The sequence below is a fragment of the Pogoniulus pusillus genome, chromosome 15, assembly GCF_015220805.1.
Source record: "Pogoniulus pusillus isolate bPogPus1 chromosome 15, bPogPus1.pri, whole genome shotgun sequence".
Lineage (NCBI taxonomy): Eukaryota > Metazoa > Chordata > Aves > Piciformes > Lybiidae > Pogoniulus > Pogoniulus pusillus.
In genome coordinates this window covers 7,741,186-7,755,343 of record NC_087278.1, presented here as the reverse complement: position 1 = coordinate 7,755,343, position 14,158 = coordinate 7,741,186, and the positions used below count along the sequence as shown (strand labels likewise).

The 14,158-nt window shown below is 44.6% G+C and overlaps 1 protein-coding gene across 1 annotated transcript; it reads left to right on the top strand.

Moving 5' to 3' along the window:
* The first annotated feature begins 257 nt into the window (after window positions 1-257).
* RBX1 (ring-box 1) lies at window positions 258-12,740 on the top strand. Its single transcript, XM_064155175.1, has 5 exons — window positions 258-381; window positions 2,628-2,706; window positions 9,694-9,764; window positions 11,155-11,240; window positions 12,561-12,740. Exons 1-5 carry the CDS (start codon window positions 304-306, stop codon window positions 12,571-12,573), a joined length of 327 nt encoding a protein of 108 aa, XP_064011245.1. The 5' UTR covers window positions 258-303; the 3' UTR covers window positions 12,574-12,740.
* Window positions 12,741-14,158: the final 1,418 nt, after the last annotated feature.

Genomic DNA, 14,158 nt, shown 5'->3' with positions numbered 1-14,158 from the left:
CCGGACCCTCTCCCCGCGGCTCCCTGCGGGGTGTGCAAGCCCGCGGGGGGCCATGAGGTAAGGACGGCAGGGACGCGCGGCCCCGCCCTGGCCGCCGCCTCGGAGAGCCGGCCCCACGTGACCGCGCTCCCGGCCCGCCCCGCCGGCGCTCGCGGCCGTCCCCGCACCTGCCGGCAGGGGCGGGGCTACGCCAGGCCCCGCCCTCTCCCTCGCCCTCCCGCTCCTTCCGCTGGTCGGCCTCACGCCCCGCCCCTCCCCGCCGCGCATGCGTGCGGAGCAGGACGGGCGATTCACGCATCCAAAATGGCGGCCGCAATGGATGTGGACACTCCTAGCGGCACCAACAGCGGCGCCGGCAAGAAGCGCTTCGAAGTGAAGAAAGTGAGGCCCACCGGCTCGCTAGTTCAGCTGGCCGCAGAGAGAGGGGAAAGGCCGGGGCTGGCCTGCGGGGCGGGAGAGAGGCGACTTCCCGCTCCACTCACGGAGCCGGGAGCCCGGTTCCGCACCGGCGCGGCGGGCGGGGAGGGGGGCGGTGCCCGCGGGGTATGTTGGCGTGCGTCCGGGCCAATGGCTGGCGCAGGCTGCCGCACGTGGAGCAGGTGTCGGCCAATGAGCGGTCGCGGGCGGCCCGGGCCGTGCGGGCGGGAGGAGGATCTGTGGGGGCTGCGTTTATCCGGGGGCTCCGCCGCCCTCGGCGGCTCCGAACCTTCCACAACTGGGCCGCGCTGCGTGGAGCCTCTGAGCAGCCGGGTTGGGGAGCAGGGGCGGAGTGCCGCTGCCACTTCGGTCCCGGCCGCTCTGGCTCAGCCGGCCCAGCTAGCCCATGCGCTGCTTGAGACGGCACAAATTTGTGTCGCCCATGATTTTTTCCTTCCTTCTTCGAAGGAAATTATAGCAACGTGTGTGTAGGCAACACATTCTCTTCTGTCACCCTGGCTTTGTTTCCCTAAACCAGCCGTAGTACAGCTTTCTGTCCGTGCCACCAGTGTGTCAGCTGGACAGTGGTGGTAGGCCAAGCCTATACAGGAGAGTGCAGGGCAAGAGAGGTGGCCTTATGGGCTCGTGTTAAGGGAGAGTTTGAGGAGAAAGGGCCTCTGGCTGCATACTGGCAAACATTTCCTGGGATTCCTGATGTGGTTTGGAAAGTAGCTACCGTCAGCAATGGCAGAAGCCCCTATCTGTTATGCAGAAGGAGGTGTTCGAGGGGTGTCTCTGGAAATAGGGGCGGATATAAGAGCGTATGGAAGGAGCCGGCAGTGACGCTTTTTAAGTGTCATTGCTCCTCCCCAGCAAGGTACCAAGGGGCACTTTTTGCACGTGTGACTCAGTAAGGGGTATGTAGGTCACAAGAGTAGTTTATGTTGGAACAAGGGTTTGAAGTACCTGAGGCTGTGAGACAGATAAGAGTGCTGGGAGCTTTTATCCTACCTGCCATCGAGTGCAGATGAAGTCCTTGAGAGGTGAGTACCTCGGTCAGAAGGCTGGCTAGACTTGAAGTTGGAAGATAGGGAGAAAAAAATGACATCACTACTTATCTAGTAGCATTATGATGACTCTTTATATCAGTAGTAATGAAAAACTGGAAGTGCTTATCAAAATTGATACTGCTTATCAATACTTGGCAGTCTGCATTCCTCTTCCAGAATCCAGAACTAGGGGGAAAGAGTGAAAACATCGAGACATAAATGGAACACAGTAGATAGTCAATACAATCATATCCTGGGGGAAAAATGGAAGGAAAAAAAATCCAGACCACTAAAGTAATAAGTGAAAATTATCCTGACTTTGGATTGCTTTGAATATCAAAGGCAACCTCATTTATTGAACAGATTTACAGAACACCTTATTAGGGGTTTTGTGGAGAAACAAAAAGGAGCTGGGGTTTTTTTTCTGCACAGCTTTTCAAGTCCTCCTTCTGAATCAGTTTTCTCAAACTGTCATGGAAATTTGTAGCCAGCCCTTTTCCTGAAGTAGTGTGGGACAGAGATACTCCTTTTCATTGTTGGTGTTTCTTTTTTTATAAACAAGGTCTTTGAAAGGTTAATTTGCTAGTAACTTCCAGAATTTTATATTCAGCCTTGCTGGTAGGTCATTGTCTAGCAACCTTTTTGGCAGAGGAGATTGTTTAGGGGCCAGGGAAGGGCAGCATTAGAGATGATTTTAGTTCTTGACCCTAGCTGCCCTGGAGGGTGATTACTGTAAAAAGTGCTGCAAATAATGGAAATTTCTTTTACCAAAATGGCATCTGGATTGGCCTTTCTGCAAGGCACTGCCCTTTCCATCAGAATTGAGGGTCTGTGAGCTGCATCCTTGTCTCTGGATCTTGAATAGCAATGCAGGTGTTTGCATCTGTTTTACAAAAAGAAAGAAAACAACTATGGGAGTTACCTTGTTTCTGTAGTTGGAAGGAAACATTGTCTGGGAGGTTAGTGAGAGGAATGAACTATTGCTTTCTAGTAGCCAGAAATCATCATAAAGACTTACTCTGAACTTCTAATCTTTATTTTAAATACCCCAACTTTTAAATTTAAAAGTTACCTGGGATCTTGAGGAACAACAAGGGTTTCTGTGTGCTGCAAACTGAATACAAATGCTGGTTTTCTTCTTCTTGTTTCCCTTCTCTCTAGTGGAATGCAGTAGCTCTGTGGGCATGGGACATTGTGGTTGATAACTGTGCCATTTGCAGAAACCATATTATGGATCTATGTAAGTAAATGCTGGGGAAGACAGTGATGGTTGGGCTTGCATGTGATGCACAGCTGAAATAATTGAGGGTATAATTTAGTCAATGCATCTTTTAGTTAGGAACTAACTCTTCACAGTGCAAATGTTAAGCTCTATTTTATGTAGTGCTGAAGTCCTATAATCTGTTTTTGAGACCTCCGTCGCCATACTGCTTTTCCTTCACCCTGTACTTGCAAAGATACCACATCCTCAGACACAATGATGCTGCTAAGTCTATTTCAGATGCAAAAAAAGAGGAAAAGGGGTAATAAAAAAGAGCCAGGAGGAACTGAAATTCTTGATACAACAGCTGCTGCTCATGAAGAGGGATGTTGCTGTGGCTATCAACTTTTTATTAACACTTATTAGGATGAAATCTTGTAACATTTTCTGTGTCTGGTCTGGAAGGGCTTGGACCAATGACTTCATTGGAGTCCCTGTTCTAAAAAAACTGTTTCATAAATAAGTTAGTTCATAGAATCAACCAGGTTGGAAGAGACCTCCAAGATCATCCAGTCCTATCTCCCAGCCCTATCCAGTCAACTAGACCATGGCATTAAATGCCTCATCCAGGCTTGTCTTGACCACCTCCAGGGACAGTGACTCCACCACCTCCCTGGGCAGCCCATTCCAATGCCAATCACTCTCTCTGTCAAGAACTTCCTCCTGACATCCAGTCTATACCTAGCCTGGCACAACTTGAGACTGTGTCCCCTTGTGCTATTGCTGGTTGCCTGGGAGAAGAGGCCAACCCCCACCTGGCTACAACCTGCCTTTAGGTAGTTGTAGAGAGCAGTGAGGTCACTCCTGAGTCTCCTCTTCTCCAGGCTAAGCAACCCCAGCTCCCTCAGCCTCTCCCCACAGTTTATGTTCCAGGCCCCTCACTAGCTCTGCTGCCCTTCTCTGAACATGTTCCAGCACCTCAACATCTCTCCTGAATTGAGGGGCCCAGAACTGGACCCAGTTACAGTCACAACTAGTGAGAGATGCACCTGATTTTTACATCATATTGAAATAGTGATTACAAAGCTATTTTCAGAGATCGATTTGTTTAATTAAGGGAAAACACACTGTAACACACAGGGCTGAAAATGGGTTAAGTCATTTCACCTCTTTGCCTTGGAACAGATGTGTTTGTATTTTGGTATACTGGAAAGGAAAGCACGTTGCTGACAGGCAAATGGAATTGTTAAAGATGTATGTGGAACAGAAGTTGCATTTACAAATGTATAGAATAAATATATAAAGTCCTGTCCTTCAGGTTAATTATTCATAATAAGTGGGTTATGTTGTAAGAATAGAGGATGCTGGTGTGTATTTATGCCTCAGAATTACTGGTGCCTGCCATGGGAGACCAAAAGCACTCTTGTATGTTTTTTATCTTTAATAAAGAGCAAATGAGACATATGAGGATGAAAGAGAGGTGTGGAAGAGCTGGAGAGAGAATGGCCCAATGTTGTTTTCCAGTAATGAATTTTGTGTTTCAGTTCTTAAAACACCCAAGGTCCTGCCAAAATGGGAGTGAGGTTGAGAACTTTTAGGTAGATTAGAAAAAACTACAAAGGGAAAATTACATAGTTAGCCTTTTTGATGTTTTGTAGGGGTTTTTTTCAGCTGCTCAAGCATAACTTGTTATTAATTTGGGTATGAGCAATGTTCTGAAAGGCCTGGACTGCAAATGCCAGACCAATATTGACAGCGTACAGAGTAGAAGAGGTATCTAAATTAGTGCTCCCAGCTCAGTGCTGGCTCTGGCTTTACTTACTTCCTTGTTAACAGATCATTAACGTTGTTAAACCACACTTTAATTAGATTTTCAAACATAAGATGTGAAGTGATGGGAAATTGAGGAAAAATTAATAGAATGTGCAGGGAAGAACAACACAAGATTCAATTTGATAAAATGCAGGATACAAATGTCTCCCCCTCCCAGCGAGGCAGAGAAACCTTGAGAAAGAAGACATGAAAAGAGGGATAGGTAATGCCAGCTGTACTAACAGAAGATTGTTAACTTGATAAAGTCAGGCATCAGTGTCAAGGTGTCACACAGTTCTCCTCATGCATATACGTTTAGGGGACAGTCTCAAGCTGTGCCAGGGGAGGTCTAGGCTGGATGTTAGGAGGAAGTTCTTGCCAGAGAGAGTGATTGGCACTGGAATGGGCTGCCCAGGGAGGTGGTGGAGTCACCATCCCTGGAGGTGTTCAAGCAAAGCCTGGATGACGCACTTAGTGCCATGGTCTAGTTGACTGGATAGGGCTGGGTGCTAGGTTGGCCTGGATGATCTTGGAGGTCTCTTCCAACCTGGTTGATTCTATGATTCTATGATGTTACGGCTCAATAATATGGTCTGAGGATACCCCCTTACCCTCAGTTTGGCTTGTATTCAGTGCACAGAAGGAATTCAGGACATTTCAGTGTTTTGATTTCAGTCTTCCCTGAAAAGATCCAGATCCTGTTTAGATTTTACTTGAGGAGTGTTCTTGAGCAGCTCTGCTGAGAGGACAGACTGAAAGAGTTGGGGCTGTTCAGTCTGCAGAAGAGGAGGCTCCCAGGTGACCTTCTTGCGGCCTTCCAGTATCTGAAGGGGGCCTACAAAAAAAGCTGGGGAGAGACTTTTTAGGCTGTCAGGGAGTGACAGGATTAGGGGGAATGGAGCAAAGCTGGAGGTGAGGAAATTCAGACTGGACATGAGGAGGAAGTTCTTCCACATGAGAGTGGTGAGAGCCTGGAATGGGTTGTCCAGGGAGAGGTGATTTGGGGCCCATCCCTGGAGGTGTTCAAGGCCAGGCTGGATGGGGCTCTGGCCAGGCTGATCTAGGATAGGGTGTCCCTGCCCATGGCAGGGGGGTTAGAACTAGATGATCCTTGTGGTCCCTTGCAACCCTGACTGATTCTGTGATTTCCTCAAAGGCTTCCTCTCTGGTACTCTTATTGCAGCATGGTAAATTGAGGAGTGTTAACTAAACACCATGTTGAGTACAGTGGATTACCTTCTGGTCTACAATGTGGAACATAGTATTGCAGTAAGGTAATTGGCATTCTTTTGAGCTGTGTAAAATACACCATCAAAATATCATCTCCTTTCTTTGATGGCAAGATGCAAAGTACCACATTTGATATTCCAGCCTCACAAAGACAGACATATTGTATAGAATCAAAAGAAGAGTCTCAGAATGCTTAACAGGTTGAATGCTTTGGAATTTCTGAGAAGAATAAGAGAACAGAATTAAGTATATATAGTTTGCTAAGTCAGAAGTAGGAATGGAAGATGCTAGCTGTGTCCATATATTTTGAGTGTGATACTAACAGGAAATACTGAGTGTATTACACAGGTATTACAAGTAGAAGGAATCATATGATGATATGCTGGGGGGAATTTAGGATGAGCATTGAGTAAAATCTGCAGAGAGTTCCTAAGAAACTGGAGAGAACTGCAGGGGTAAAATGCTGAAGTTTGAAAAATTAAATTGAAGAGCTCACTCTGCATTTTAGGAGATAGAGTAGACTAGTTCTAGTGGAAGGGACCTACAGCAGTCATCTTGTTCAACTGCCTGACCAGTTCAGGGCTGAAAAAAGCTGAACACAGTTGAAATTGATATTAAGGGCATTGTCCAAATGCTTTTTGAATGCTGACAGGCTTGGAGCATCAACCACCCCACTAGGAAGCTTATTCCAGGGTTTTACCACCCTCCTGATAAAAAAATGCTTCCCAGTATCCAATGTAAACCTGCCCTGGCTCAGCTTTGAACCATGAGTACTGTGTCCAGTTCTGGGCCCCTTAATTCAGGAGAGATGTTGAGGTGCTGGAACATGTCCAGAGAAGGGTGACATGGCTGGTGAAAGGCCTGGAACACAAACCCTATGAGGAGAGGCCGAGGGAGCTGGGGGTGTGCAGCCTGCAGAAGAGGAGGCTCAGGGCAGACCTCATTGCTGTCTACAACTACCTGAAGGGAGGTTGTAGCCGGGGGGGTTGGTCTCTTCTGCCAGGCAAGCAGCAACAGAACAAAGGGACAGAGTCTCAAGTTGTGCCAGGGTAGGTCTAGGCTGGATGTTAGGAGGAAGTTCTTCACAGAGAGAGTGATTGGCATTGGAATGGGCTGCCCAGGGAGATGGTGGAGTCACCGTCCCTGGAGGTGGTCAAGACAAGCCTGGATGAGGCATTTAGTGCCATGGTCTAGTTGACTGGATAGGGCTGGGTGCTAGGTTGGCCTGGATGATCTCAGAGGTCTCTTCCAACCTGGTTGATCCTATGAAATTCTATGAAACATTCCCCTGTGTCCTACCGCTGGATAGCAGGAAGAAGGAATCAGCACCTGCCTCTTCGTTTGCTCTCTTCAGGAAGCTGTGGAGAGCTATGAGCTTGCCCCTTAGCCTCCTTTCCTCCAGGCTAGACAAACCCTAAGTCCTTAGCTGCTCCTCAAAGAGCAAGTAATAAGTGTACTCCAAGTTTATTAGCCTGGTTATTTGGTTCTTTTCTGTCTGTTTTCCAAGCGATTACATGATGTGTCATGCTAGCCAAGCTCTGTGTGTTTCTATCCAGCAAGTCAATCCTTTCATGACATGATGTTAACAGGTAGCCTGTAAAAAAACTGGAGAATCCATACAGCTGTTACCCTTGACCAAGCAGAAGCCACTTTGAAGAGCTTTTATCATCAAATTTGCCAGTGTAGCCAGCTGTTACTGCAGCTGCAAACAGTAGCTACTGTTACCTGCCATTAGGGCTACTTAAACCTTAGGCTGCTTTTGTTAAATACACAAGGGTTCCTGCAACAGAAAATGTATGGGTATAGGGACAGTTCTTGATAGATGCCAAGATTCAGAAGCTGGCATTATGTGTCAGCCTTTCTGTGACTCCTTGAGATTAAATGTTTCCATTACATCTTTCACAATTCTTTACAGGTATTTCAGTTTTCAGCTGTGTCTTTCTGCCCTCATCTTCAAATACTCTGTCAAAAGCAAGGCAACAGCAGAGTCATTTGGTATTCTTCTAGTCACTGTCTGACTCTTAATATTTCTTCTGGATCAGAGGATGGTGAATAGCTTCTCTCTTTCAAGAGCCACAATCATCAGCTTTCATTCTCTGACAGGCTGTTCATTTGGTTTATTTCTTTGTTGGTGTATTATCCTTTTCTGAAACGAAGGCAACTAGGGAGACCAAAAATCATTCAGCTTTTGGGAAGCTCTTTTTTACAGCAGCCAAGGGTAGTAGCCCCAGCAATAGACTCCAGGTTGTTTGACAAGGGAATTAAATCTGGATGTTTTGTTACATCACCACTAGAGAACTCCTCCTGAGATATTTCTACACATGTTCATCTGTCCTCTTAAACTTTTGGGACTGTACTGTCAGGTTTTTAGACTGTATTTGCTTGTCAGTGAATATTTGAGTAACAGTAACATGAGTAGCAGTGCTGCTTTTCTTCCTTACCTAAACTCATCTCTCTAAATCCCAGTCAAAATACTGATACCTTTAAAACCTGGGGAAAAAATACATCAAAATGGCCTAGATGGACTTCAGATCTAACAAGCCCAATACCCTGTTTCCAGCATGGAAAAGAGAAGAATCCAAGTTAAGGGTATTATGTGCTAGAGTATTTTCCTCACTTTCAACAGACTTCTTGAGTTAAAATTTGATTACCAGTTGACTTTTCCTTCAAATGAATTTACTTTCCTTTTCCTACTCCTCACACTCTCACTGTTTTCTGTTACTGTGGAGGCTCATGCCAACTACTTAGGACTCAGTAAGATCATGAGTCTACACTGCAGTAGCAGTAAAGTTGTTGCAGCAATCTTGGGTGTCAAATTTTAAATGAATGTCCAAAATAATCGAAGCTCTTCAATGTTCTTGAGCATCTTCCATTTTCTTAATCACATTTTCCAGCCAAACCTGTGAGGTTTGAAAGTTGCTGGGCTTTTTTAATCTTTAATTGGTGAATCAAATTCCTTTTCCTCTGAGCATGTTTGGCCACATAAACAGTGAAGGGAGAATTGGAGCTCATTCAGACATTTTCTTTGCCAGGAAAATGAGAACTGAAAAACAAGAAAGCAACAAGCCTGTGTATTGAGTTCTCAACTGATCATCTATCAGCACATCTTTTAAAATCATTTAGGCTTGACTTTTAAAGAAGCCATCCTTTAGCAAGAAACAAAGTGTTAGTCTTAGGTTTGTGTTGCTAACTGTGGAGGGATTGGAAATATATTTTTCTTCTCCTGAAGTTTATTTGTGAGCTGGAGCAGAAGTGAGTTGTTCAGGGTCTAAAATGAAGAATCAGGTTGCTATGTTTATTTTCTCAGTGCTGTTCTTCCTTCTTTCCTCACTCTCCCCTCATCTTCATCCATCCTACCTGACACAGAACCCCAAAATATAACCCAAACCCACAAGTAGTCTTTGTCCTTTTTGTGATCAGCCTGAGTACTCACTCCAAAGTACAGAAGACTTTAAGCATACATTTAAAAACTCTGTTTCTTACTGTGTCTGCCACGAGACTACAGAAAAAAGGCAAGCAAACTCCAGCATTACAGGAGCAAATGAATTTGTAAATACAACTGATAGTACATAATATCTGACAAGACAGTGAATTTATATTTAGAGAAACCTGGTTAAGAAGTTTTAAGTAAATGTATCTTCACCTGATCATCAAAAGATATCTCCTAAAATAGAGGAGAAAACAATTAAAAGTACTTAAAATTAAGGAAGCAGGCACATGTCATCATTAGATGAGCTGTGTGCCCTTGGCCCCTGGAGCATTGGCATACTAAAAAAGCAGAGAAAGGAGAGCAGGATGAACTGTATTGTGGTCTGATACACCTGGGAAAACAGTGCACATTAAAACATAGCTCTTGACACTTTTGGATGTATTAAATGAAACAAATTGCTTTTTCCTCCTCCTTTTCACTTGTTATTATGAAGGCATTTACCACTCGGTGCTGCATCTACTCCTGCATATATGTGTTTGTCTTTCTTTTCACAGGCATAGAATGTCAAGCAAACCAAGCATCAGCTACCTCTGAAGAGTGCACAGTTGCATGGGGTGTCTGCAATGTAAGGAAAATGGATTTATTGCAGAGCTTGTGCATAGTGATACTCTCCCCCTATTTTCATGGCTCTGGACAAAACAAGTTCTATAAAGTGTTCCAGATAATCCACCAGAAAAATAACTTTAAACACTGTGTGTTTAGTAGAGTGTAGAAAAGAGAGAGAGGCAGGGGGGAAAAAGAGAAAGAGTGAAAGCTGGGAGAGCTGTGATTGAGAAGACAAGGAAAAAAGGAGGAAGATAGACTTTTATACACACACCCTGCCCATTTTTGTGGGTTTTTTGTTTGGTTGGGTTTTTTTGTTTGGTTTGGGGTTTGGATTTTTTTTGGGGGGGGGGAGGGGAGAGGGTTGTTTGTTTGTTTGTGGGATTTTTTTGTTAAGAATAACAGATCTTTCATCCTGAGCATGCTTTTCCTGATGGAGAAGTCTGCCTGGAAGTTATGCCTTTTTTTCCCTGCCATGATAATAGGATTACTTGTCTGTCAGCGTGCTTGATTTGTCTTTGTGCAGGCTGATTCAAGGAGTCAGTATGGGGTAACTGGGTGATTTGCTTCCCATTTTGGAGGAAGATCAAATCAGTTATAGCTCTTTGTTGCCATATGCGCTCCTTTCTACATGGTCCCACTAGTGTGTGAACTCAAACCTGCATACCTTTTAGCTAGCCTGGGCCTGAGTTGGAAGATAAAATTTTCCATAATAGAATAACTACCTGTTCCTCAGTCCCATCCTCACTATGCCTTGGGATCAAGTTACAGCTTGATGTTGGAACAGGATTATAGATGTTCCAGTGCTGTTTCTAGAGAACAGCAGCAACTTTTTTAACCACGTCAGAATGTGCCAGTGTCAAAATTGTGGGTTTGTGTGCAAGAGTTACCAAGTGGAACCTTGTTTTTAAGTATCTGTATGGGATGTGGAAAAGGCTGTCTTTATTGGGCATGTAATAGGTTATTTTTTTTCTTCCTGATTTTGCAAGTTCATTTTTATCCAGGCTTTGGTTTGTCCAGAAGACTGTCAGAAAGCTCCAGCATTTATACATACGTATCATCCCTGCTACTCATTGTGAAATCCTTTTTCTTGTCTTTCTGATTATGCTTCTTATCAGCATCTGCTCTGCCAATTTTAGCAGCTGCTAAACTCTGTTCTCTCCTTCATCAGAAGTCAGTCAGTTGCCACTGCATGCACTGTGGAACAGGCTCCCTGCTGCCATTTCCCTAATGTTCCTTTGCTCCCTGAAAATGTGGATCAGTTCCTTAGTGTTTACCAGTGAGCTGGCTGATTAGTCCTCCCCACCTTTCTCTGTGTACACTTGCTACTCTCTTCTTACCATGGTGGTAGTTTTCACACTGGGATGCATTCATGTGTTGTGAAATGATGTGATCTGGCCTTTCTCTTCCAGCATGCTTTCCACTTCCACTGCATCTCTCGCTGGCTCAAAACTCGCCAAGTATGTCCGCTGGACAACCGGGAATGGGAGTTCCAAAAGTAGGTATCCTGCACAGATCTCAAGATGAGACTTCCAATTCTCCTTCTGTTAACAGAAATGATCAATTTCAGATGTGCAGGTAGTCTTAGTTGTGGGTTTGAGGGCATAGTAGCTGTTGGGAAAGATTTTTTCCTTCACCTTCCTTGGTAAGGACCTGTCTTTATTCACCTGGTGCTAAATGAGCTCTGAAGGAAGCCCAAATAGCTGTGGGGTAAGTGGGAGCTTTTAGAAAGTAGTGACTTCAGTGGACATTCTCTCTAAAGAAAGGAAAGCAAAACAGAAATGGAATTCACTGAAAGTGAAATCTCAGTACTGCCACACAGGCAATTTGGGTGTGGAAAATAACCTGAATTTACCTGCTTGTGTTCTAGAGCATTTCTGCTAAGGTGCCAGAAGTCTTATTGGGTCCCTCTCTATCTTGGTGATTTGTTTTATAGCTCTAGTAGGCTCAGAGATGAATAGACCTGATTTCCTAGCATCTGGAAATCAAATGTCTGTGTAGCCATTGCTGCAGCCTTGGCCCATTTATTTGTAAATGTTGTATTCTTTATTTTGTTTTGTGTATTTCAGAGGTCTATTGTTAGAATAATAATAGGAGAGCCACGCAAAGGGTTTGGAGGGCTAATTGTGTTTTGAGAGAGAATTGTACATTGAGAGTAGTTAGGAGGTTTGCCAGTCACTTGCATCATTCTGCACCATTTATCTATGAATCTTTCCTTAACTGGATTTTCCCTCTCCTTTTTTTTTTTAATGAAATAAAATAATTCTAATTAAAACTAAACAAAACCAGGTTTATAACTATTCAGGATTACCTTGGGGATCTGGTCCACAGTCAGCTGTGCAAATTGTCCTTGAGGTGACAGACACCATAGTTTTGATAGGAAGATGTTTTAATGGGTACTTACTGAAAACTGAACCCATATTGCCTGGGTAGTAACTTATTATTGCATGGGCAGCCTGATGAGAAGTGGAGACATGGATGAACATCATCTTCTGGGTGTTCAGTAAGACCTCTGATGCCCAGACAAGTTTTGGCCTGGTTTCCATGTAGGTTATATTTGAAGTAGGATTCAAGGCAAATGATGATTATACTGAGGGTCTCCTGCATGTAGTATTGTGGATTGCTGAAGCTCTCTTCTGCCTAGTATCTGGATAGACTTCGGGGGGGGGGAATTGAAGTGTGTAGATCTTCCTGAGGTTTCCATAGCATTTTGTCTGTGTTATTTGTTAATTACATCATGGTAGAGTGAGAATAAATCTATCAGCACTAGTAGGAAACACAAATCTTTGAAAGGCATTAACATATTGTGTATTTGCAGGTATGGGCACTAGAGAGATGGTCACCAGGCTTCTTGTTACGTCGTCGGCCTCAGTCATCCTTGTCACTATGGGTTTGTTTTAGCAAGTTGAAACATCAGCAGTGTGTACAATTCTTCTGTAATCTTAAGTTCTCCCTGTTGTATACCATTGAATAAAATCTGCTGGAGCTTCCTGTCGAAGTTGGGTTTTTTGTCCTGTGTTCAGGAGTAGGCAGTCAATGAATAAGAGAGGAGAATTATCTGCAGGCCAGGGGCTTAAGCTAGGCAACTCAAGATGGGTAGTTTTTTGTTGTTGTGTCCAGATTTTGACTCTGAGTTTGGTCTTACTCCCACACAATTGAGAACCAGGCCTGTGACTCACTGAGGTCAACATTAAGTTCCACCATGTAAGTGCAGGCCTTGGCCTGGATAAGTGTAAGTTATGCAAATAGCATTTTGTGTGGACATGCTTTCTTGAAACTGAGTCAGAGTGATGACCTATACAATTAGGGGTTCTGTCACTCACTCTTGCTTCTGCTCTCGAGTTTTAGAGCAGAGCACCTCCCTTGGAGGGGAAAATACCACTAACTCCCAGTTCTGTCTGTTTAGCTTGTGGGCCATTAACTGAATGTTAGCTTATATCAGGGTTCGTAAAGCACTCCCATGCATCAGGTGAAAGTCAACTCAGGAAATGCACAAGTTAAAAGTAAGCAGTCTGTGAACAAACTAATTCTTGGTTGGCTTTCTACTCGTGTTTTCCCAGTTCAGGCCAGGCTGTAGTTGTTGCTGGCCTAAAATGGTTACTCTGAAGGCTATGTGATGTTCCTTTGATGTCTCCTCTCCCAGATGGCCTGGTATCCTCACTGCATCAAATTGTGACTCCTGTGTCAACAGCCTCAGCAGATGCTGGAAAGTCAAAGGAGGCCCAAGAAATTCTCCCTGCTACAAGAGGTTGCATTCCTGTGTCAGCAGTGATCCATACAGTGAAGTTCTTTCATTGACTGTTCTGATGTTAAACATTAGAGTACTCTAGTGATAGTGTCTGGCTGTGGACAGAACCAAAACTTCGAGGTTTTTCAGTAATTCCTGGAGCTTTCTTTAATCTGCAGCAAGCAAATGTCAGGATTTTGTTATCAGCTGGTGCTTCTGCTCTGAAGTGATATGGTTTGCTGTTTTCCACCCTAAAGAAGAAAAGAACAACAACCTGAATCAGGATCATAGAATCAGTCAGTGTCAGAAGAGACCACAAGGATCATCTAGTTTCAACCCCCTTGTCATGGGCAGGGACAGCCTAGCCTAGATCAGGCTGGCCAGAGCTTCATCCAGCCTGGCCTTAAACACCTCCAGGGATGGAGCCTCAACCACCTCCTTGGGCAAACCATTCCAGGCTCTCACCACTCTCATGGTGAAGAACTCCCTCCTCACATCCAGTCTGAATTTCCCCACCTTCAGCTTTGCTCCATTGCCTAAAAAGTCCCTCCCCAGCTCTTTTATAGGCCTTCAGATACTGGAAGGCCACAAGAAGGTCACCTGGGAGCCTCCTCTTCTGCTGACTGAACAGCCTCAACTCTTTCAGTCTGTCCTTACAGCAGAGCTGCTCCAGCCCTCTGGTCATCCTG